The following is a 21843-nucleotide window of genomic DNA, read 5'->3' as shown; positions in this document are numbered from 1 at the left end:
CACCATACATTACATCATTAGTTTTTGATGTACTGTTCCATGATTCATTGTTTGCATATAACACCCAGTGCACCATTCAATGCGTGCCCTCTTTTTTTTAAATTTTTTATTGTTATGTTAATCACCATACATTACATCATTAGTTTTTGATGTAGTGTTCCATGATTCATTGTTTGTGCATAACACCCAGTGCTCCATGCAGAATGTGCCCTCTTTAATACCCATCACCAGGCTAACCCATCCTCCCACTCCCCTCCCCTCTAGAACTCTGTTTGTTTTTCAGAGTGCATCGTCTCTCTTGGTTCGTCTCCCCCTCCGATTCCCCCACTTCATTCTTCCCCTCCTGCTATCTTCTTCTTTTTTTTTTTTCTTAATATATATTGCATTATTTGTTTCAGAGGTACAGGTCTGTGATTCAACAGTCTTGCACAATTCACAGCACTCACCATAGCACATACCCTCCCCAATGTCTATCACCCAGCCACCCCATCCCTCCCACCCCACTCCCCACTCCAGCAACCCTCAGTTTGTTTCCTGAGATTAAGAATTCCTCATATCAGTGAGGTCATATGATACATGTCTTTCTCTGATTGACTTATTTCACTCAGCATAACACCCTCCAGTTCCATCCACGTCGTTGCAAATGGCAAGAACTCATTCCTTTTGATGACTGCATAATATTCCATAAAACAGGTAGTTTTTCCGTATTCTTCAGCAAGAAGTCACAGTTCAAGAAGGTAACATTGATGAACTCAGTTAAGTTCTCCATAGCTGAGATATGATAACTTCCACTGGTTCTTCACCTTGCTAGTCTTACAAAAAAAAAAAAAGAAAGAAAAAATGCTGGTGGCAGGGCCCACTTAGACCACTTAGACCAGAATCCCCAGAGATGGGGCCTGCGCATATGTATATTTCTTAATTTTCTCATGGTGGATAGGAAAACTACCATTCTGGCATAAGACTGTGATTGCCCAAATGATATTTCCTTCTGACTGTTGAAAAATGCATTTTTTTTTACTCAATTAACTTTTTAGTGGGCATCTACTATACAACTGATCCCATGGACGTTAAGACTATCTTCATATCTGCAAGTCTTCTCTCTCTCTCTCTCTTTCTGGATACCTGGATGCCTCGCTCCCATTCCATGTCTAATTATTCTCATCCTTCAAGGGCCAACCAAAGACCCTCCCCTCTTCCAGGTAGACTTATGTGATCCCTTCCCTGGGTGATCTTTTGTTACCTGAATTCTCATGGCACATCATTTCTGAGGGTTGGTGGATTTTATCATATACAACCTGATAGTGTAAGTTTCACTTTTCACTGGGCAAGTGCCTGCTTTCTCTCCCCAGGTAGACACTGCTTTATTCACAGTATGTTACCCAGAGTGCATAGCAGTCCTTTGTTTTCAGAGGCATTCACAAAATATTTGCTGAAAAATTAAAACCAAAGAAATGGCACAAGGAAATGGAAGTTTCCCCAAATCTCTAATTTGGGTAGTAGATTAGCTTGGGGAATATGAAGGGGAGGGAAATATGCTTAGAGGAAAATATGCAGTAACAAATGTTCAAATGTGGAGTTATAGAAATGAAACTCAGAAATACAAATTTGAGAATGGCCAGCAGAGATAATAGTTGAGTCTTAATGTTCTTATCCACTGTCGTCATATTTTCCATGAAAAATAACCTCTGAATAGAGTGTCTCTAAAAGTCAAGATAATTTGGACTATGAGAGCCTATATTTATATCCCAGCTCTTTCTCTCTTATTTGTTACCTGTCCTTGGGAGATTTTTGTAACCTCTTAAATCTTTAGTTATGAATCTGTAAAATGAAATCAATAGCAATACCTCTCTCCCAGGGTTGGGGTAAAGAATTAATAAAATAATGCATGTGACATGGTAATGGTTCAATAAATGAGGACTTGTGATTACCATTGGTATTGTTATGATGGAACAGCAATATGAAACAGTTTTTATTTAATGGAAAATAAGACCTTGTTTTAAAATTAGTGCGGTGGATAGGGAAAGGATTTGTTTTAAAATTGCCCTTCATCTCAATCTGGTTTTTGTTCAGTATTTTCTCCATGGAAGATTATAGCTGCAAATTTTTAGTACAGGTCAACAGAATTAAGGTTTGCAAGAAAAAATTACTTGCAAAAGTTGTTTCAAAGTGGAATATTCTTCATTCTATGAACTCAAATGACTCCTTAAAATATCTCAAGCTACATGACCCGAGGCTAAAAAGAAACTGGCAAAAGATGAAAAGCAGAACATTCTCTTGTGTTCATGTGTGTTGTACTTCAAAGGACTGCAAACCACATCACCTCTCTCCAATTTCAAGTAGCAGATTTACGTGCCTAATGTCTGTCTGATTGTTCCTATGCATCATGGCCAGACTACTGACCTTCACTTTCACCTACACGTGTAATACCCTTAGATGAGTGACTCAACTGCTCTGTGTCTCAGTTTCTTCATCTGTAAAATGGAAATTGTTGAAGGTTTACATGAGTTAATACATGCAAGATGATAGCAAAAATCCTCATGTATCACAAGAACTCAAAAATGTTAGGTATATTTGGCTATTTTTCTTCTCGTTTTCTTTTTTTTTCAGTGTGCTCTTATTTTGGACGCCCAGCTCAGTCACACTCTGAAAATCTGAGATCCCTGTATGTGAACATCATCATGACTCGATAATGTCATTCATTCCATATTCTTTCATTCAGTAGGAACTATGGATAGCCCACTGGGAGCTAAGCTCTTTTTAATCCTGATGATGTGAGAGCTGAATTAAACTTCCAGCCTGATTCCCAACTCCTGCTCTTCTCACTCTGCCACCAGTCTTCATCAAGGCAGCTTCTTGGTGAGAACCGTAGGAACCAAGGTTGCACTTTAAAATGGCCCCAACATAGAAGAGTGTCCCCAGGTATCTTCTTTGCAGGGATTCTTAGCTAAGGATGCTCCCACAAATTCAGTTTGAGTCTTTATGTTGATTCCTGGCAGGAGGAGTGAGGAGGATGTGCTTGCTACCTGTAGTATAATAAAGAAAACCTCAAGGAGATAGCCATCCTTATCTTTGTGCAAGGTTCTATAATTCCATATTTGCCTACTCACTCTAAGCCCAGAGAGTTTGGAATGGCAGCCTGGGGCCCAACCAAGAAGCGTGTGGGGCTTTGCAACTTCTGGGTTATGGTACTTAATACAGGTGCAAACAGTGTAACACCCATGGTTATCCACATGAAGTCATGGCTTTATGGTCAGTGGATGCCCTGCAGTTTCAGGAATGTGCCAGGCTCTGTGTTGAAGACGAAATTAGCTTATCTACTCATTTTCAGTAATATATGTCATTTGCCAACTGTCAACTCCTCCAAAGACCACCAGAAAATCCTATAGATCAGCAAAGCTAAGTTTATTGGATTTACTATAGTAATGGAGAATACCACCTGGTAGGAGTCAAAAGGGAAACTGGGCAGTGTATTTATAAGGCTGTAGGTCCTTGGCTGGGTGTTTTTAAGGTGGGTGTTCCAAGGCGGGAAACACCTGGGTTTGGACAGAGTTATAACATAATAGCTCTGGACTGGTGGCACGGGGAGGCAGGGGTCATGAATAATAGTTTGATAAGCAAACTATTATTTTTGATAAGCAAGCTGATTAGTTCACAGTCTGAACTTCCAGATGTAGGTATTTTCTAGAACAAGCAGTTGGATTAGTCTGTCCCCATATCATTTAACCCAGGGCCAGAAATTATGGCGCTTTCACCTCCCATTTTCTAAAAATCATTATATCATGGAGCTGATTGTCTCTGAATCTCTCTCTTCCTCTCCCTTCTTCCCTCAGTCTCTTCCTCTCCCTCTCTCATCCCCCTTTTTTTCTCCCTTCCATCCTCCCTCCCTTCCTCAATCATTTTTGAATAAGTTACTTTATTTAATACATGTGATTGGGACTATACAAACCTACACAACCAAAGTATAAGAAATCATCTTTATTACTACAAAGAAGAATATGACAGTTGTCAGATAAAAGGACATAATCTTTAACTGCAGTCACTTTTAGAAAAAGAGGCCCAGGGCCAGGTTCCAGAGATTATAAAACTCAGCTTGGGTACTTTGGTGACATTGTTTTCAAGGTCTGGCTTACCCAAGGTCATTGAGGAAGGCTCTAGTTTCACGCAAGCCCAATTTTATATTCCTAACTCTTGATCTCTTGGGAATTGAAAAATAAAGAATTCTATGGTTCATTTACAAAATGTTGTGTTCAAACATGAACCCATGACTTTCACAGATGGTGACTATCAGACATTGACATCTTGTACGGGAGGAAAATATATCTTTTTTTTCCTGTACCCCTCTTAGGTTCTCCAGCTGGGGTCCTGTAATTTAGACAAGCAAAAGACAGATTAATGAGAGAAAAACAAGTTTCTTAACATGCATATGGCACATACATGTGGGAGCACACAGTGATGCGTAGCTCAAAGAGGTGGTTAGAATTTGTGCTTATATAGCATCTTCAGCTAAACAAAAGAAAAGGGGCTTGGGGCTTCAGAGAGGGGGAGACAAGTTATGGGAAAGTGACTAAGAAAAGTATGGTCAAACAAGGTTGTTTGCTAATGTTTGATTACAGATTTAAGTTGGTGCTTTCTTCATTGGTAAGAGTCCTTAGGAGTCCTCCTCTTCCTGGTACAAAAGAGGGAGACATCTTGACAAATGGAAATTTCCTTTCTAAATGTAAATTTCCTTTACAAAAGGACAAGTTGTGCTGACTGGAGAGTTTTTTCTACCTGGTGGTTGGTGCTCAGTGGCCTTTCACTCAAAATTATCCATATGCCAAGGAGCTGTATTTGGGGGTGGCATATTTTGGTACCCTTCACCTCCAAATTATTTTCAACTACAATTTACTTAAAAATAAAATACCATGAGAAGAGCTTCTTCCTTCTTAGATAGGAGCTGCACTGCCTGGTCCCAGCTGAAGATAAGCCTCATTTCTGATGACTCGAATCTGGCTTGTTATTCCTTTATTATAAACACTTACTATAATTCAAAAGAGCTTAGATCTACAGAATCCAACTTGAGATGGAGAGAGATATCATAGACACATCTAAATTTTGATGCTTTCTTCAAAAAAAGTCACCATCTTTTGTCTATAAAACTACCTCGTTTTCATCAAAATTAGTTCCAGCTCTGAAACCAGTGAAGATCATTTCTTAAATTATTAATAAAAATTGTAAGTGAATATGGGCCTCTTGCCTATACTAATCTATACTAGCATGTTCAACACTTTTAATGTGCACTGGCAGTGCTAAAATTTGAACATCAGAGTGTTGCTGGGATCAGTTTTGGCTTTGGAACAAGAGAGCACCTCAACATCCATGGCTGCGTCAATAACCAAGTTGTTTTAGAACTTCAGGAATTAAAACCTCTCATGTCAAACCAACACCTTATGCACCTTAAACTTGGCCCAGGTAGATGTAATCAGCTCAAACCAGAAGCAAAGATCTGATTTACTTGCTAATGTGAAGAACAGCTCACTCTTCATCCATTCTGGAGTTAACCAAATGCTGTACCTATTTTGAAAATAAGCAAGGATAATTCTGCTTGATTCTCTGCATTTAATGCGTATGCGATGCTTTTAGAAAGAATTCTGTATTGGGGCTAGAAGCCAGCAGTGGTAATAGTGGGGTGACAGGTTATGGTTATTGAGTCTGACAATCTAGTTCTTCTGCCTGCTCACCCCACACATTTATCAGCCCCTGCAGCCCTCTCTCATCTCCTCACTACCTCTGTGAGACTCTCAACTCAGAATGATTGGGTGAGTTGAATTCTAAAAGGATTAACCTTCACCTAAGCCCCATGGTCACTGCACTTTCTTCTCCTGGAATATTAAAGAGGAGAACGCAGAGGTCATTCGTTCTGGTCAGCCAGCTCCTGGAACTCTGGAAAGAAAACCTGAGGAGTTTTGGCCTAACGAATTAGCCATTTTCTTTTAATTTTTAAAATTATTTTTAATGGTCCTAAATTTAGGTTCTTTATAAATTGGGTGGTGGGAATCACTTAGCATCAAAAAATGGATTGCTCTTGGGGGAAGGTTTACAGAAGTAAGACAAAGCTTCCAATCTTAACAAAGAATTTTTTTTCTCACATATATCCCAGAAATACTGATATTCAATTGATAAAATCCCCTCAGGCTTTGTCACACTATCCAGTATCCAATCCTAATTTCCTAAAACAATAATATATACAATTACTTATAAGATTTCCTGTGATGCATGACACTAAGTGCTTAAATTAAATTCTTCTCTATAGCTCTGTTAACAACCATCTTTATTATGTGTGTTTTAAAACACTCTTCCACACGCATAACGGAATGACTATCACATCCATTTCCTCAGATTACTGTTCTCAAAGTATCATTCGCATAGCACATTTTTAAAAAATAATTTTTACTGTTTTTGAGATAAAATTGACATAATGCATTGTGTAAGTTTAAGGTGCATAAGGTGTTGGTTTGACACATTTGTGTATTGTAACAGGATTACTACCTAGTGTTATCTAACACATCTGTCATGTCGCATAACTATCACTTCTCTTTTGTGGTGGGAACAGTTAAGATCTAGTCTCTTAGCAACTTTAAAGCTTATAATACAGTATTGTTGTGTATGATCACCACGCTGTGCATCAGATCCCCAGAACTTACTTACCTACTCATTGCGTTTTTATACCCCTAAATATCTTAATTCTCCCACCTCCCAGCCCCTGATGATTACCATTCTACTCTCTGTTTTTATAAGTGTGGTTTTTTAGATCCCACATGTAAGTGATATCACAGTGTATTTGTCTTTCTGTGGCGTATCTCACTTAACATAATGTCCTCAGAGTCCATCCATGTCGTCATAACTGGCAGGATTTCCTTCTTTCTTGTGGCCATGTGTAATATTCCATATATATGTATCCCATCTTCTTTATCCGTTCATCCACTGATAGAGGGTGAGGTTGTTTCTGTATCTTGCCTGTTGTGAATAACAGTGCAATAGACAGAGAAGTGCACATATCTTTTCTATATCCTATTTTCATTTCTTTAGGTATGTACCCGGAAATGGGATTGCTGGATTGCTGGATACTAGGGTATTTCTATTTTTAACTTTTTGAGGATCCTCCATACTGTCTTCCATGATGACCCCACTAATTTACATTCACCCCTGTAGTGCATAAGGGTTCCCTCTTCTCCACATCTTCACCAATACTTATCTCTTGTCTTTTTGATACTAGCCATTCTAACAGGTGTGAGGTGAGATCTCACTGTGGTTTTGATTTGATGAGTGATGTCAAATATCTTTTCATGTACCTGCTGGCCATTTGGGTGTCTTCTTTAGAAAAATACCTATTCTGTTCCTCTGCCCATATTTATTCAAATGTTTATGTTTTGTTACTGAGTTGTAGGAGTTCCTTACGGACTTTGGACATAACCCCTGGTTCGATATATGGTTTGCAAATATTTTGCCCCATTCTAGATGGACTTTTTTTTTTTCTTTTCATTTTTTACTGTGCAGAAGCTTTGTAGTGTGATGTAGTCCCATTAGTTGCTTTTTACTTTGAACTGCCCATTATTGTAGCAACATTTTGGTAAAGTTTATCATTGACTTAAGGTCAATGGTTTTATTTTTAAAAGCATTAAATGAGGGTGGTGTGCCAATCTTGTTGAGGCTCTCCCATATACCATCTGGGAGAACTTTCAAGACTGCTAATTCACAACCACACCTTGAGGGTCATGACTTCTCAGGGATAGTTGGAAGTGTTTCTCTGATACACCCAAATACTCAGATGCACATACCTAGATACCTGCATGCAACATGCACGTGCACACACTTGTGCACACACATGCACACACTCATGCACAAGCACACACACTCATGCACACACGTAGAATGAGTGTAGCGTGTCATGGGCCTCCAGATTTTGATCAGCCACCTTCCACCCACCCAGGACTTCAAGCATGAACAGGTGGGGATAGAGGAGGCAGGTAACTCATTTGCCCCCATTCTTCTCTCTTCTCTCCCTTCCCCAGGTGCATAAATTTTCACTCTCAGAATAAAATGAATGATAGATTCATTTAAAAATAAATCTTCGTAAATACATCAAGTTAATTTTTAATTAGCTGATGAATTAAAAATAAATATTTAAAGCATTTATTTAAAATGAATTCAATACAACTTGTCTTTGGTTTGAGCCTTACCCATGTTCAGGGATTGTGTTTTAGGTCTAAAGATTAAAAGCAAATGAGGGGTCATAGGAAAGACTTGCATAGCCATAGGCAATGTTTGATTTTATCATGATTTAAGACTTAAAATTATTAAAATACATTTTCTGTCAAACTGAGTTTTTTAAAGATATCCTTTACCTCTTTTAGGGAGGAAAAAAACCCCACAATTACCCTCTATTAAAATAAAGTAAAGTATCCAATGAAAGTAATTAAGATTTTATTAAAGAAATTTTAATAAACCAGTTACTGCTCATGAATATGGATAATCTCAAGGAAAGGAGCCACACTGTGCCTGAAATAAAAATAAACTATATTTTAAATATATTTAGTATACATAATTAGTTATTTAAATGTCTTCTCAACTAACCCTACCGTCAAAATTATATTTGGAACAGTAATAATTTTATACTGTAAGGGAAAGCTATTGAATACACATAATTAAAGGAAAGATGCCATAAAACAATTTTATTGGAGATTTTAATCTCAAAGAAATTAACATATTTTCATTGGGTAAATTGAAATTTGCTAGTGACCATCAACCAAAATACTAAAACATCTTTATGTTACTTTCAGATAAGAATAAATGAAGTAGCTTGCATGGACACTAAATACCACTGTGAATTCAGTTTATTCCACCGTTTTTTCACAAATGGAAATTTTAGTACTACCTTGGCTAATTTAGAATTATCAGGGAGTTAATAAAAGATAATTGCCCAAATGAAGCATTAGAGATAAGCCTTCTAATGCTAAATTGACTAATGTTTTTTAGTGATACAAATTTTTCTCTACTAGCTAAAAGTAGAATTTCTATAGAGTCAAGGGTTATAATCTCATTGAAGTAACATTTTGTATTCTCATTTGGATTTATTATTTGTAACCTCTGCTATTTTATTTCTTTAAATCATGACTTCATTTTGCCACACTGTAATATTTAAGGAGTGTACAATGCTTGGAGCACCTGTCATCTTATAAGGGTCTATCATCTAGTTATTAATTCTTTTATTTATTTAGCACCTGTTTGGTAAGCACCTAATATGTGTCAGAGCATAGTCTATGTGCTGTGTGTGTTCTGTATGCTATGAACACTCAGACAGACCCCTTGTTTTCATGTCATGGCCGGGACCTTGTTGTGGGGAAGAATAGTGAGCAAAGGGCAGAAGATCAAATAATAAAAAAGCATGGAAAATAGGAAAATTAAAATAGGAGATCTGATAGCAAGTGTCGGGGAAGTAGTTTAGAATGATCCAGAAATGTTTCTCTGAGTTTTTGCACATTTAAGGTACATGTGAGCAGAAAGAAAGATCAGCCTTGGAAAGGTCTGGAGAAGAATGTTCCAGGCTAAGAGAGCAGTAAATCTAAGAGATCTGAGCTACAAATGAGCTTGTGTGTGTTCAAGGAGAAGAAATATGGCCATGTTGGCTACAGTAGAATGACTGTTACAACCATGGAAGGACCCTGAGTGTAGGGACATTTTGTTTTATTCAGTAATGTAACCTCAGCACCAAATAGAACCTGGCACCTAGGTCCTTAATGTGCGTGGAGTGAATAAATGAATGAGTGATTCAGGACGAATTTAAAGATGTAGTGGAACTCCTGACCATGAAGCTGTAAGAAGAGGTTTAATTTTATTTGAAGCATAGCAGTATTTTAACGGGTTGTGTGGTATTGAATGTTGGCTCCCCAAAGGTGTCCATGTCTTAATTCTCAGGGCCTGTGAATGTTATCTTAGATAGTAAAAGGGGCTTTGCAGATGGGATTAAGTTAAGGATCTTGAGATGGGAAGGTTATCCCCAATTACCCAGGTGGCTCAGTGAGATCACAACAATCCTTATAACAGGGAGGCGGGGGTATCAAAGTCCGAGAAGGGAATATGATAATGGATGCTGAGGTCAGAGTGAGAAGGGCCTCAAGCCAAGGAGCACAGGCAAACCTTTAGAAGTCAGAAAAGACAGGGGCATCTGGGTGGCTCAGTTAGTTAAGCATCTGCCTTCAGCTTAGGTCATGATCTCAGGATTCTGGGATCAAGCCCTGCATCCCTCCCCCCCGCCCACTCCTGCTCTCGTAATCTCTCTCTCTCAAATCAATAAATAAAATCTTCTTTAAAAAAAAGAAGTTAAAAAAGACGAGGAAGTTCTCTTAGAGCCTCCAGAAGGAGCACCACCCTGCTGATCTGTTTTAGACTTAAGACCTACAGAATTGTAAGATAATAAATATGTGTTGTTTTAAGCACTATGTCTGTGGTAACTTGTTACAGCAGCAATGGAAAAATGAAACAGGATTATTCCACATTCAAGAAAGTGGACATTTAATAAATTGCAAACATGAAGATGGATACATTTTTAAAAGTTAATCACTCAGAGTGCTCCCTTCAGCAGCACGCGTACTAAAAAAGAAAAAAAAAAAGTTCATCATTTATAATCTAAATCAAAATGCATTTTTAATTTAGTTGCAGTGTTTAGCCGGATCCTCCTTCCTAGATCTTCTGTTCTCTCACAATACACTTTATGAAGAGAATAAGAGAACAAGTGGATCTAAGTTATAATGACAGGGGTAGCTAAGAAAAAAGTGTTGGGGGGGGCGGGAATGAGTCCAGAGACAAAGAGAAAGGAGAGGAAGGAGAAGGGACCCCATACAGTGTCTGAGTGTCAAGAGTCCAGGAGTGACAAACCTGGGTGGTTCTGGCTCAGCATCCCTCAGCATCCCTGCATCATCGGAAGGCTTAGCTGGGGCTGGAGGTCCCATCCCAAGGCGGTCTTTCCATGGCCGTTGGCTGGAGGCCCCGTTCTTTGCCACATGGGCCTCTTCAGGGCATCACTTGAAGGTCCCCCCAGTATGAGAGCAGGCTTCCCCTCAACAAGCAATCCAAGATAGGGCTTGGAGGAAGCCACAGTGCCTTTTCTGTGACCCAGCCTCAGAAGCCACCCACCGTCACCTCCACCATATTATGCGGATCAGAGCAAGTCTCTAAGTCCAGTGCTCATGCACAGGGAGGAGGATTGGGCTCCACCGTTAGAAAGGGATGTCAAAAGAGAGAAGAACAAAAGTGTTAAACCAGCACAGAAGAACATAATAAAGAGGAAGGAGTGAAGAGAAATGTGAGCAGAACAACCATTTCTTCATTTCTTCATAGAGAATGCCCAGATTTGGTCGTTTTTCTCACTAATCTCTCTCCCGTCTGCCAGGACTAATGGATGTGTGTCTGTCTGTCTGTCTGTCTGTCTGTAGCAAGACAGCTGTAGAGTTCTTGGCTGTTACCCACTTTTGACTTCTGCCAGGCATGTCAGCGTTTATCTCCAACGGCCCCAGAAACTTGTGGTTCTACACTCAAGCTTGTCTCTGTGTCCAGATAATCTAACCAAACTCAAAGTTTTGAGGGCTCCCTGCAACCGGTTGACGGAATTCCCCCCAAAAGAAATTCTGCCACATTACATCCACTTGACCAAGTCGTCACCCAAGCAGAGGTGATAAAAGCAGCCTCTGATCAGAGGTCCACCGTAGCTCTCATGGGTCAGGAAGCACTTGGGGGTTGCAGATGTGAAGTAATATAGAAAGTTCAGAGATGGGGCAAGCGCTGTGATAAGCTCTCTGGAATGTGAAACACGGATGGAGCCAGCCTGGAAAGATGCAGCGAGTGGGAACTAGGAGACTCCTGTCCGCGCTCGGTTCTGAATGAGCTTATCCTAGTTAATTAATGAGGGAAGTAACGGAGAGAAGAGCCCAATAAAGAGTTATCTTGGACCATCTCCTTTCCATCTGTTCACTTCTATCAGATATTAGATTAGACCTTTATATTTCCTTTGATTTTCCCCTCTTCTGACCTTTTTTTCTGATTTTTAGAAACCAGTAAGGGCGCCTGGGTGGCCCAGTCAGTTAAGGGTCTGACTCTTGATTTTGGTGCAGCGTGATCTCAGGATTGTGAGATTGAGCCCCGCATCTGGCTCCGCGCTCAGTGGGAACTGTGCTGGAGATTGTCTCTCTCCCTCTGTCCTCACCACCCCCAACACCATGCTCACTCACTCTCTCTCTAATTAAAAAAAAAAAGAAAACAGTAAAAACTGCTTTATTATCCTAGAATGCCTTTAGATTCTTTTAAATTCATTGCATGTAAAAATGCAAAAATTTCTCTTTTGCTATTTAGCTTTTAGAGGAAATGTATTTTACAGCAAAACACGCCACCCATATTTTAGAACATTTACATGCCCTAATTTTCTTTTTTTTTGAAGATTTATTTATTTATTTGGGAGAGAGAGATCATGAGCAGAAGGAGAAGCAGACTCCCCACTAAGGAAGGAGCCCAATGTGGGACTCGATCCCAGGACCCTGGGATCTTGACCTGAGCCGAAGGCAGACGCTTAACCAACTGAGCCACCCAGGTGCACCTACATACTTCAGTTTTCATGGATTGATATTTTCAAATCAGGATTTCAGAATGAAAAAATCTAAATTTTCTGTCTGTATGTGTGCATAGTATACGTAGAAGAATAGACATAAACCCTTGAATGTGGTACTTTGTAAAATTACTTTCAAATACTGGGATAGATATTAATTTCATTTTAATGTGCTTTTTAAGTTTGCAAATCTATTTTATTAGAAAAAAGAATTTTCGCTAAGATTGGAAATGAATGTATTTTGATTATCTAAAATTTAATAAAATATTTCTTAATTGAATGAATACACAGCTTTATATATTATTTAAAACAAGATAAATGTACATGATAATATTGTTAGCATTTCAAATCCATCTGAATCAGAATATATTTTGGGGCACTTTCTGTGTACTACTGAGCATTTTTTGTGTACCCAACTTACAATACCAACGGCAATGCAAACCTGCACACAGAAATTTATAGAAAATGGTCTATATGCTAAAGCAGGGTGGGGAAAAATCTTTCTGTAAAGGGCCAGATAGTAAATTTTTTAGGCTTTATGGGCCATATAGTCAAACTATATTCAACTCTTCCCTTGTGGGCCATAGACAGTATGTAAATAAACAGGCAGAGCTATGTTCCAATAAAACTTTATTTACAAAAACAAGCAGGCAGGATTTGCCCTCAAGCCAACCCCCTGTACTAAAGGATTGATTTATACATAATGGGCACCAAAAATATTTTATTTCCTTTGCATTTACCTCAGTAAAATTCCCAGCAAATGTTATTTTGAAAGACAGTTGAAAAGAGTTTGTCTTGGGGCGCCTGGGTGGCTCAGTCCGTGAAGCGTCTGCCTTCGGCTCAGGTCATGATCTCAGGGTTCTGGGCTTGAGCCCCATGTCGGGCTCCTTGCTCAGCAGGGAGCCAGCTTCTCTGTCTGTTTGCTACTTCCTCTACTTGTGCTCTCTCTCTCTCTCTCTCTCTCTCTCTCTGACAAATAAATAAAATCTTCAAAAAAAAAAAGAAAAAGAGTTTGTCTCTACAGTCACATTTTTACAGAACCAATGTAAAACTCTCCCTACGGTTATGAACAATCCAACATTATCAACTTTCAGATTAATATTATTCATGCCCTTGATAAGTTCAACATATACCATGAAGGTACTAATAAATTTCAGGAATACCTGTGTTCTGTTTGTTCTATTCCTAACACAATAGACGAAACACAATCTCGTCTTAAAATTTACTGAAAGCTTATTAAACAAGTAAGATGGAAGTTGTGTTTCTAAAGATAACCATGATATTTTATTCTCAGTATCTGCAGTGATAATGTCTACTTAGATTAGTCTTGAGAGAAAGTACAATTTTTCTTTCATAAAAAAGTAGACTATAATTCTGTTTCTTTTACCTTTATGTGTTCTGTTTTGAACAATAACAAAAAATACCTTAAAAGGGGGAGGATATGTACTATGGTGAGCGCTGTGAATTGTGTAACACTGATGAATCACAGACCTGTACTCCTGAAACAAATAATACATTATATGTTAATTAAAAAAACTGTTTTAAAAAGAAAAAAATAAAAACATTTTCAAATATTATAACTTCTATGCAATACTGATGAGTTTTTCTAAACTTGATCCCATTTTAAGGTTTTGTTTAAAAATATTTAAAAGCCTAAAAAATTCCACCTGACCTAAGACCTTTGCTTTTGCTCTGCCTACATTAATGATGGTTATAGTCTGTCCACTGCAGACATGCTCTCCACTTTCTGCTGCTCTCTGTCCTAGTTACATAAGGAAGACCAATCTCTGGGTCCTCCACGAGCATTGCTTTCTGAGAAAAACTGACAAAGCTGTCACAAGTGACAGTAAATTTAAATTCCTTGTTGATCCTGTTGTCATCAGACCTGGTTCTGGATTTTCATAAGGTCCCGCGTAATGGTGGCTGGTTCTAAATGGGGGCCAAGTCAATCCGACAGTCCATATGTGCATATTGAGATCTGGGATAAAACCAAGATGTCCTACTAGTTTGTAGCTCAGATAACTTTCACAGCTCTTCCATCTTGGTTGGATTTTGGATACTTGGTCCCATTGTATTAATAGTAAACAGAAGTCTGGTTGGTATTCTCCATTCAGATCAGATCTCCAACTTGTTACTCATCATGATGGCACAAAGACAATCATAACACAAGTCCTCTGCCCACTTGTCAGATTTTTACAGCGCCCCTTCAGTGGGTTCTCACAGGTGTTAAGGAATTAAAGATGTGCTCTAGGACATGTGCTCATCCTCTCTTTGTCCGTCCTGCCCATGCTGTTAACTTGATGAGGGAAAACGCTTTGGAAATGAGAAAAAAAGAGTGGCCATCCCAAAGCTCTGTGTATGTGTGTCTTGCAGGAGTCCTTTGGAACCTCTCATCTTGCGACGCACTCAAAATGCCAATCATCCAGGACACTCTTGCAGTGTTGACCAATGCCGTGATTATCCCCCATTCAGGCTGGGAAAATTCACCTCTTCAGGATGATCGGAAAATACAGCTACATTCCTCACAGGTGCTGCGAAATGCAACTGGATGCCTAAGGTGAGTCCCATCCTGGTGGCCCTCCTCCTGCTGTCATTCACTTTGTTTCTCTAACTTCAACCGCTGTTTCACTGAGGATCACAGTGTCCCAGAAAGATGGTAAAGGAGGATAAGAAGCTAGCAAAAACCATTTCTAATGAGGTACTAAGGAGGGGTAGACATCTTCCACTATTAGTTTTTTACTTACTTAACATGTTTTCTTGGGTCTTGGGCAAAAAAATAAACATTTTCATTCCCACCAAAAATAATTAGTTTTTTAAAAGACAATAGTTCACAGTAATTTCCTGTGTTATAATATATTATGCATATAGAACAGCCAGGCAGGCCAATTGGTTGGGGGAGGGCCTATGGCATACACATAGGGATCTAGTTAACTGCCATCGCTAGTTAGTTTCATTTTTTATTTTTAAAAAATTTTCTCTGTGACTGCCAGAACTATAATTGCTTAGAGATAACTTCTTAATAAAGTCTGTTGTATGAAATGTTTTTTTAAATAATGAAAGTAGCAAGTACGTTCTAATTCTCTCTCAATGCATTTTTGCAAAAATCATCCCCCAGAAACCTCTTGAGAAGCCTTAGAATCATCTTTACTTTTGTTTAAGTTTTGCTCTTAGAAAAGAATGTAATAATCAAGATACAGTTTTTCCCATCTCTGGAAACTGTGCTCCCAAGGATACTGTATTTTGTACCAAAGTTGGAAATCTCTGCTGGATAAACTTAATGATGAGATGAGGGCAAAAGGGTGACTCAGAAGAACACCCAGTCAAATAATCTATATTTCAAACATAAAATGTACAGAATTGTTTTAGCTGGGCTGCCTCAAAGCTGTCATTTCTCCTACAGTTGATTGGTTTCTAGGTGCAAAAACTAGTCTCTCCTGAGGAGGAACAAAATCACTTTGGTGACATTAATAATAATTATCTCATGAATATTTATAACAATGCTCCCAACTTCCAGTCTTGAGAAGAGTGGCGTGTTTGTGTAAATGTGCGTGCATAGAGGGAGATAAAGTGAGTCTGCCTCCATAAATATCGACATGTATTCACAGACAGGAATAGGAAATCCTCTAATGATTTTGCTTTTCCTCAAGGTCACAAAATAATGATCTTTGGACATGATTTCTCTGGCAAAGCTTTACCATAAGCCAAATTTACAGTTCTCCAAAACTCCCTGTTGAGACATTTATTTTATAACCTCGTACATTCTGTTATCCTTCAGAAACCTCCTGCCCTACCAGAAGAAATATAACTCCTTCCAGAGGCTAAAACTGTAGACACTTCTCACTTTTTATACCTGATTTTCTTAGTTCAGTTATTTGCAACTATTATAGGTAGTTTTTTTTTTTCCCTCCTGAGCATCTTTGACTTATAGAGTTAGAAAGAAAGAAAGAAAGAAAGAAAGAAAGAAAGAAAGAAAGAAAGAAAGAAAGAAAGAAAGAAAGAAAGAAAAAAAGAAAAGAAAGGAAGGAAGGGAGGGAGGGAAAGAGGAAGGGAGGAAGGAAGGAAGGAAAGAAGGAAGGAAAGGAAAGAAAAGGAAATGGTCTGTTGTTCCTGATCATGGGAAAAGTGCCTCAGAATCAATTGTAGAAGTATGGTCAGTAAAGACCTGGTTAACTCTGTCAGTTAAAATTCTCTTTGAATGATACAGTAACATAATTACGCATTCAAGGTGTTTGATTAATGGAGGTAGCCCACTGCCCTTAGCGTACATTCAGCACCATTTGATGAAAAGTCAGATGAAGAAGCTAGACCGCGTAGGTTCGTGAATCCCCCTGGTAGGTCATCTGGCTGAGTTTAGCATCTGGGCTGTGACCTAGAGAGAAGGTTGGTTTGTTCCCACACACAGAGGCTTGGCTTCAGCTGTTGAATGTGGCAAGGAGCAACCACAACATAGGAAGCAAAAAACTCATTTAGAAAGAGTTTCATGTAGCCAAATTGGGTTTTCTTAGTTAAGATGCAACCAGGTTTAGGGGTTTATCTCTTAGTTCTGAGTTACCTTGTGATTGGCAAAGCAAAACCCTTCAATATATGGTGAATACTTAACTTCCCTCTTAATTCATTGACCCTCTGCCCTTCTACAGAAAGAAATAATAATCTCTCCCCTTATTTGAATGTGTTCATGAATCATTCCACAGTGATGAGCAGTTTGAACTAAGAGAGGAAGAAAATAGCCTTGGGGAGGGGCTAAAATGCATTTATTGAATACTCAGTGGGTACAAAGTTTCCAGAAATTTCTACTAATACTTGGCACTTAACTTACAACCAGTGTTGGCAACACACCAGAACAGTCACAAATGTTTTTATCATGATGGAAGATTCTAGATTTTAATTTTTGAGGTTATATACATTCTTGATTTTTCTGAGAAAGCCTAGCTTTTTATTTACGTTAAAGAAATTACTTCTTGTGCTGTTCCTGCCTTTCAACAGTGTTGTCCATGAGCATTTGCTGAGAGTCTGCTGTGTGCTCGGGAGGGACCCGGAAGGTGGAAATAAACAAGGCCCAGCAAAAGTCCTCCCAGAACTGCAGAAATGATTTGAATATACTCCTTAAAATGGAAATTAACAACCAGATTGTCTCAGTTTATAAACCAGATCTGGGCTGGTACCTTTGCAAGGAACATTTTCTTCTATCAAAATATTTAGAAAGAATTTGGTGCTTTGGTGCTTCTTAAAGAAAAAAAAAAAAATCACAGCAGTTGTCCTTGTCTTTTTCATGTACTAAATATATATTGTATATAAAGTGATACAGTGAATTCCTACCCAAAAGGATATAGTAAGCTTGTATAACGTTTGCATACTTTGATCTGGCCTATTAATTTATAGCTTTGATTTTGAAAGTTGCCTAAATTGTGTAAAATGCTAAATTTGCATGTTATAATTCTTTTCCAATGCGTCGTGACCACCACTATCATATTCCATGAAATCTGGCTAGAACGTTAAGTATAGGATTCAGGACCTTGTTTAGCTGGTAACCGAGAACCAGCTGCATTTGGCCTACAAAATGTATCTGCCCGCTCACAGGTGTGTAAGGAATTCAACAGATGACTCTGGAAGGAATGGTGACTGAATTGGTATAAACCACCTTGAGTGTCACAGCACGCAAACAATTCAGTTCATTTCATGTAATTTCTGGATATTTCACTGTGAAGGCAAAGAAAATTAGTAACCTTCAAAAAATAACGTAAGATATGCACACAATATTTCTTATTCTCTTCCTTTTTTAGATCTTATTAAAGAAGCATTTTCAAAACTAAGGCATTATTGTTGAGGACCATCCGGTTGTATTAAAATTCTTTTCAAGTATTTACTTTTATGTATTTCAACTTCTAGGAATCCTCCGTAGCCTTTAAGGATCCGGAGTTACATATAATTCAATCCTTGTCATAATTATACATTTTATGAATTTATTTTGAGAGTGTGATTTTCTCATTACCATTCATTACCAAATAACACTTGGAATTTAAAAAATTACAAGTAGCAACGTACATGAGTCACTATTTAAATATTTTTGATAGGTGAGATGTCAGTTAAATTTAATTCAGCTAGCTGTCCTCGGGTGATATTTTCTCTAATACTGAGTTTGAATGGAAACCATCCTTTCTCATGAATTCTAGAGAAATCGAAGAATGGAGCTGTGTGTATGTTATACGTGTGCACATGTGTGTGTTTGTTCATTCCAAGGTTTGACCCGGCAACATACTTATTAACTAATTTTATGCATTGTCAATAGAGACAAGATTTTCAAATAAAATTAAATGAGTATTTTGATGTGTAAAATCCCTGTCTTCCAAGGACCAGAAATTTCTGCTTCAAATACATCGCTTGTTCTTGTATTTATTGTATGTTCAATAGCTCATGGTTAGTAGGTTGGGAAGCCAATACTTGAACTCACATCCTGACTCCTGGTCCAGACCATCCCACTATTTCCACACGGAGAGGAAATACAGTGTCCTGTGAGGTGACAGGAACAGATCTGTGCTCAGAGCGACACAACCAACTGAGCACCCAACTGGCGATGGACTTACTCCCCTTTGTGTTGGCTCCTTTACTTTGCTTCTCGACAGCTCCTGAGTGGCATCCTCTCAGCCAACATCCATCCGTTTTGCCTATAGTTGCCAACTGTCTTCCTCCTCCTCCTCCTTTCTTACTTCCCATTCTTTTCTCCTAAGGCCTCAAGTATGGAGTGGGAGGCACCTGGAGAGTTAGTCATGGAGCCCCACATCAGCCCCTTCTCTCCACCTCCACCTTAAATCTTAATTTAGGCAATTAGTCAGAGCAATGGATGCCTTTTTTTTTTTAAGATGAGACTATATTTTAAGACATACCCTAGATAATAAAGTTGATGTTATTTTTCCAATACTCAGACTCCTCCATTCTCTTACTGGTCACTTAATTCTCTTTGACTGATGGCTCCACTCTTTTCCCCCGGTAGTATTTCCTACCCCAGGTGGCTTGCAGCTCCAGTAAGAGCTTCTGGTAGGTAAAAGTAAATTTCTCTGATCACTAATGGAGAGCATTATTCTAAATTTTTGTTCCTGGCAGGATTCAAACTTGTTTGTGTCATTTCAGGGTGGGAAGCCAAGGTTAGGAATTTCAGCAATTACTATTCTAAAAGAGATCACCTTTTCATCTTTCAGAAAGAAAAAAAATATTATAAATGCAAATTGTACCACTCGTAAATGTTCAAAAGCTTATCAGAGGGAAATTTAAGTTAGAAAAAAAGCCTAAGCCTTCCTAAGCTAAAATCTGGAACGCTAACGCTGTCCAACCTTTAGATAATTCCATACAGTCCTAATAAACTCTGTCCAGTTTCTCAAACCTTCTCTTTGACAATATTTTGTACCAATATCGATGGTGGTACCAACCCCACCCCGCCAGCTTCGATCCCGGGACACACTCACGGGGAGTGTTCCAAAGAGAAGAGACTTTTTGCCCTTGCCTTCTCTAAAAAAGCACAGTAAATCTTCATGGAAAGATATCATATCATGTTGACATAGCAAAAATGTAAGCACATATGAAATATAAAATGAAAAGTTAATGCCCTTAGTCCTTTTCCATTTAAAATTCATTTTGGGGTAGGAAATGGAATTTTTCAAAAGCGAATCTCTATTTGTTCCTGAAGTATCTATCTGTCACTGAAGAAAGAGGATAGAAATGGAAAAAAAAAAATCTCTTAAATTTTGTTGAAGGAGCGAGTTGATAAGAGTGGTGGTGACTGGATGGTGGGGCTCCAGGCGGCAGGGGCAGGTGGGGTCAGCGGACATGACAGCTGCTGGTGATTAGCCCGGGTCAGGCTCCATCTCCGAAAGCTTCCTTCTGCCAGTGTCCACCCTGGACACACACTTACCCTCCCCTTCTTCCTCATCTTTTCCTCTTTGCTGATGTTTGTCTTTTGCTCCTAATGCTGCACAATTTAAGCTTTAATTTTAAATAAAAGCCATTTTAAAATATGGCCTAAAATAAATGTGATAAAATGTTAGATAAGGCTTAAGCCGTAAGGATGCATGAAGTTACTGGGTTAGTTCTTTTTCTTTCACCTTATGATTAAGGAGTCCTCCAGGAAACCACTCTCCTTTGGCCTAAATCAGGCAAGTCAGACCTTGAAAGAGATTCAGTTCTGTACTCACCATTGTTTCACTGTACAGTGTATGATCAAATACTTTTCCTAACTTCTGGCCAAAATAATCACCTTCAACCGATATGCGTATTGACCAACCACAACCTGATTGCTGAACAGTGAAGGTCAGACTGGCTCAGCCTGTGGACACGCTCATTTTGGCTGAGATCATTGTAATAGGTTAAATAAGTGCCCTCCCCACCAAAAAAATTTACGTCCACCAGGAGCCTCAGACTGTGACCTATTTAGAAATAGGCTCTTCGCAGATAAAATTATTTAAAATTTAAGATGAGGTCATAATGAATTAGGGTGGGCCCAAATCCAATGGAGGATGTCCTTATAAGAAGAAAACATACACGCTCAGGAGAAGGCCATGTGAAGACAGAAGCAGAGATTGGAGTGGGGCAGGGATAAGCCAGGGAATGCGCGGGCATTGCCGAAGGCCACTACAAGCGAGGAAAACTCGAAGAAGGATTCTTCTCCAGAGCCTTCAGAGGGGGCATGGCCCTGCTGACACCTTGATTTTGGACTTCTAATCTCTCAAACTGTCAGAGAATAAGTTTCTGTTGCTTTAAGCCCCCCTTCTCCCCCCCATTTGTAGTACCTTATTCCAGCAGCCCTAGGAACCTCCTACAGTCACCCTAGGAAATAGTCCAGGGGGGGCCTCCAAAGCTGCAAATAACTCAGAGAAGCTGCCCATCCCCAAACAGTCTTCACGCACAGGAACAAACCACCCAGATAGGGAGCTGTTGTTTTTTCTCTAGGCCATCATCCCCTCAGGTACAAGGCCAAACATCCCTTGCACGGGATTGGGTTCTGCAAGCCTAGGTGTGGCTGCCTCAGCCAAAGGAGGTTCACCTGAAGCCTCTGGACTACATAGTTGTAAATAAGCATCTCCCCATACGTCGCTCTGGTTTCTGTGTTTTCTGCTTCTATTTATGAACCCACATCCCATTTCCTCCAGTCTTTAAACTACCTTCTGAAAGTTCTGCAGATCTGTTCGATGCTCTAAACAGCCAGAAGTCATTCTGGGTTC

At 39.0% G+C, this 21843-nt stretch overlaps 1 protein-coding gene across 5 annotated transcripts in view; it reads left to right on the top strand.

Annotated features, from left to right (window-relative positions):
* Window positions 1-21843, top strand: part of CTNND2 (catenin delta 2) — an 892725-nt gene that overhangs the window by 708833 nt on the left and 162049 nt on the right. For all 5 annotated transcript variants that reach the window (XM_078066561.1, XM_078066564.1, XM_078066562.1 and 2 more), the window contains one exon: window positions 15008-15191. In XM_078066561.1, coding sequence (XP_077922687.1) covers window positions 15008-15191 — 184 coding nt within the window. The remainder of the gene's footprint in view (window positions 1-15007; window positions 15192-21843) is intronic.

The sequence above is a fragment of the Halichoerus grypus genome, chromosome 2 (genome assembly GCF_964656455.1).
Source record: "Halichoerus grypus chromosome 2, mHalGry1.hap1.1, whole genome shotgun sequence".
Lineage (NCBI taxonomy): Eukaryota > Metazoa > Chordata > Mammalia > Carnivora > Phocidae > Halichoerus > Halichoerus grypus.
The sequence above is the reverse complement of the archived record's forward strand: the minus strand, read 5'-3'. Positions and strand labels throughout refer to the sequence as shown.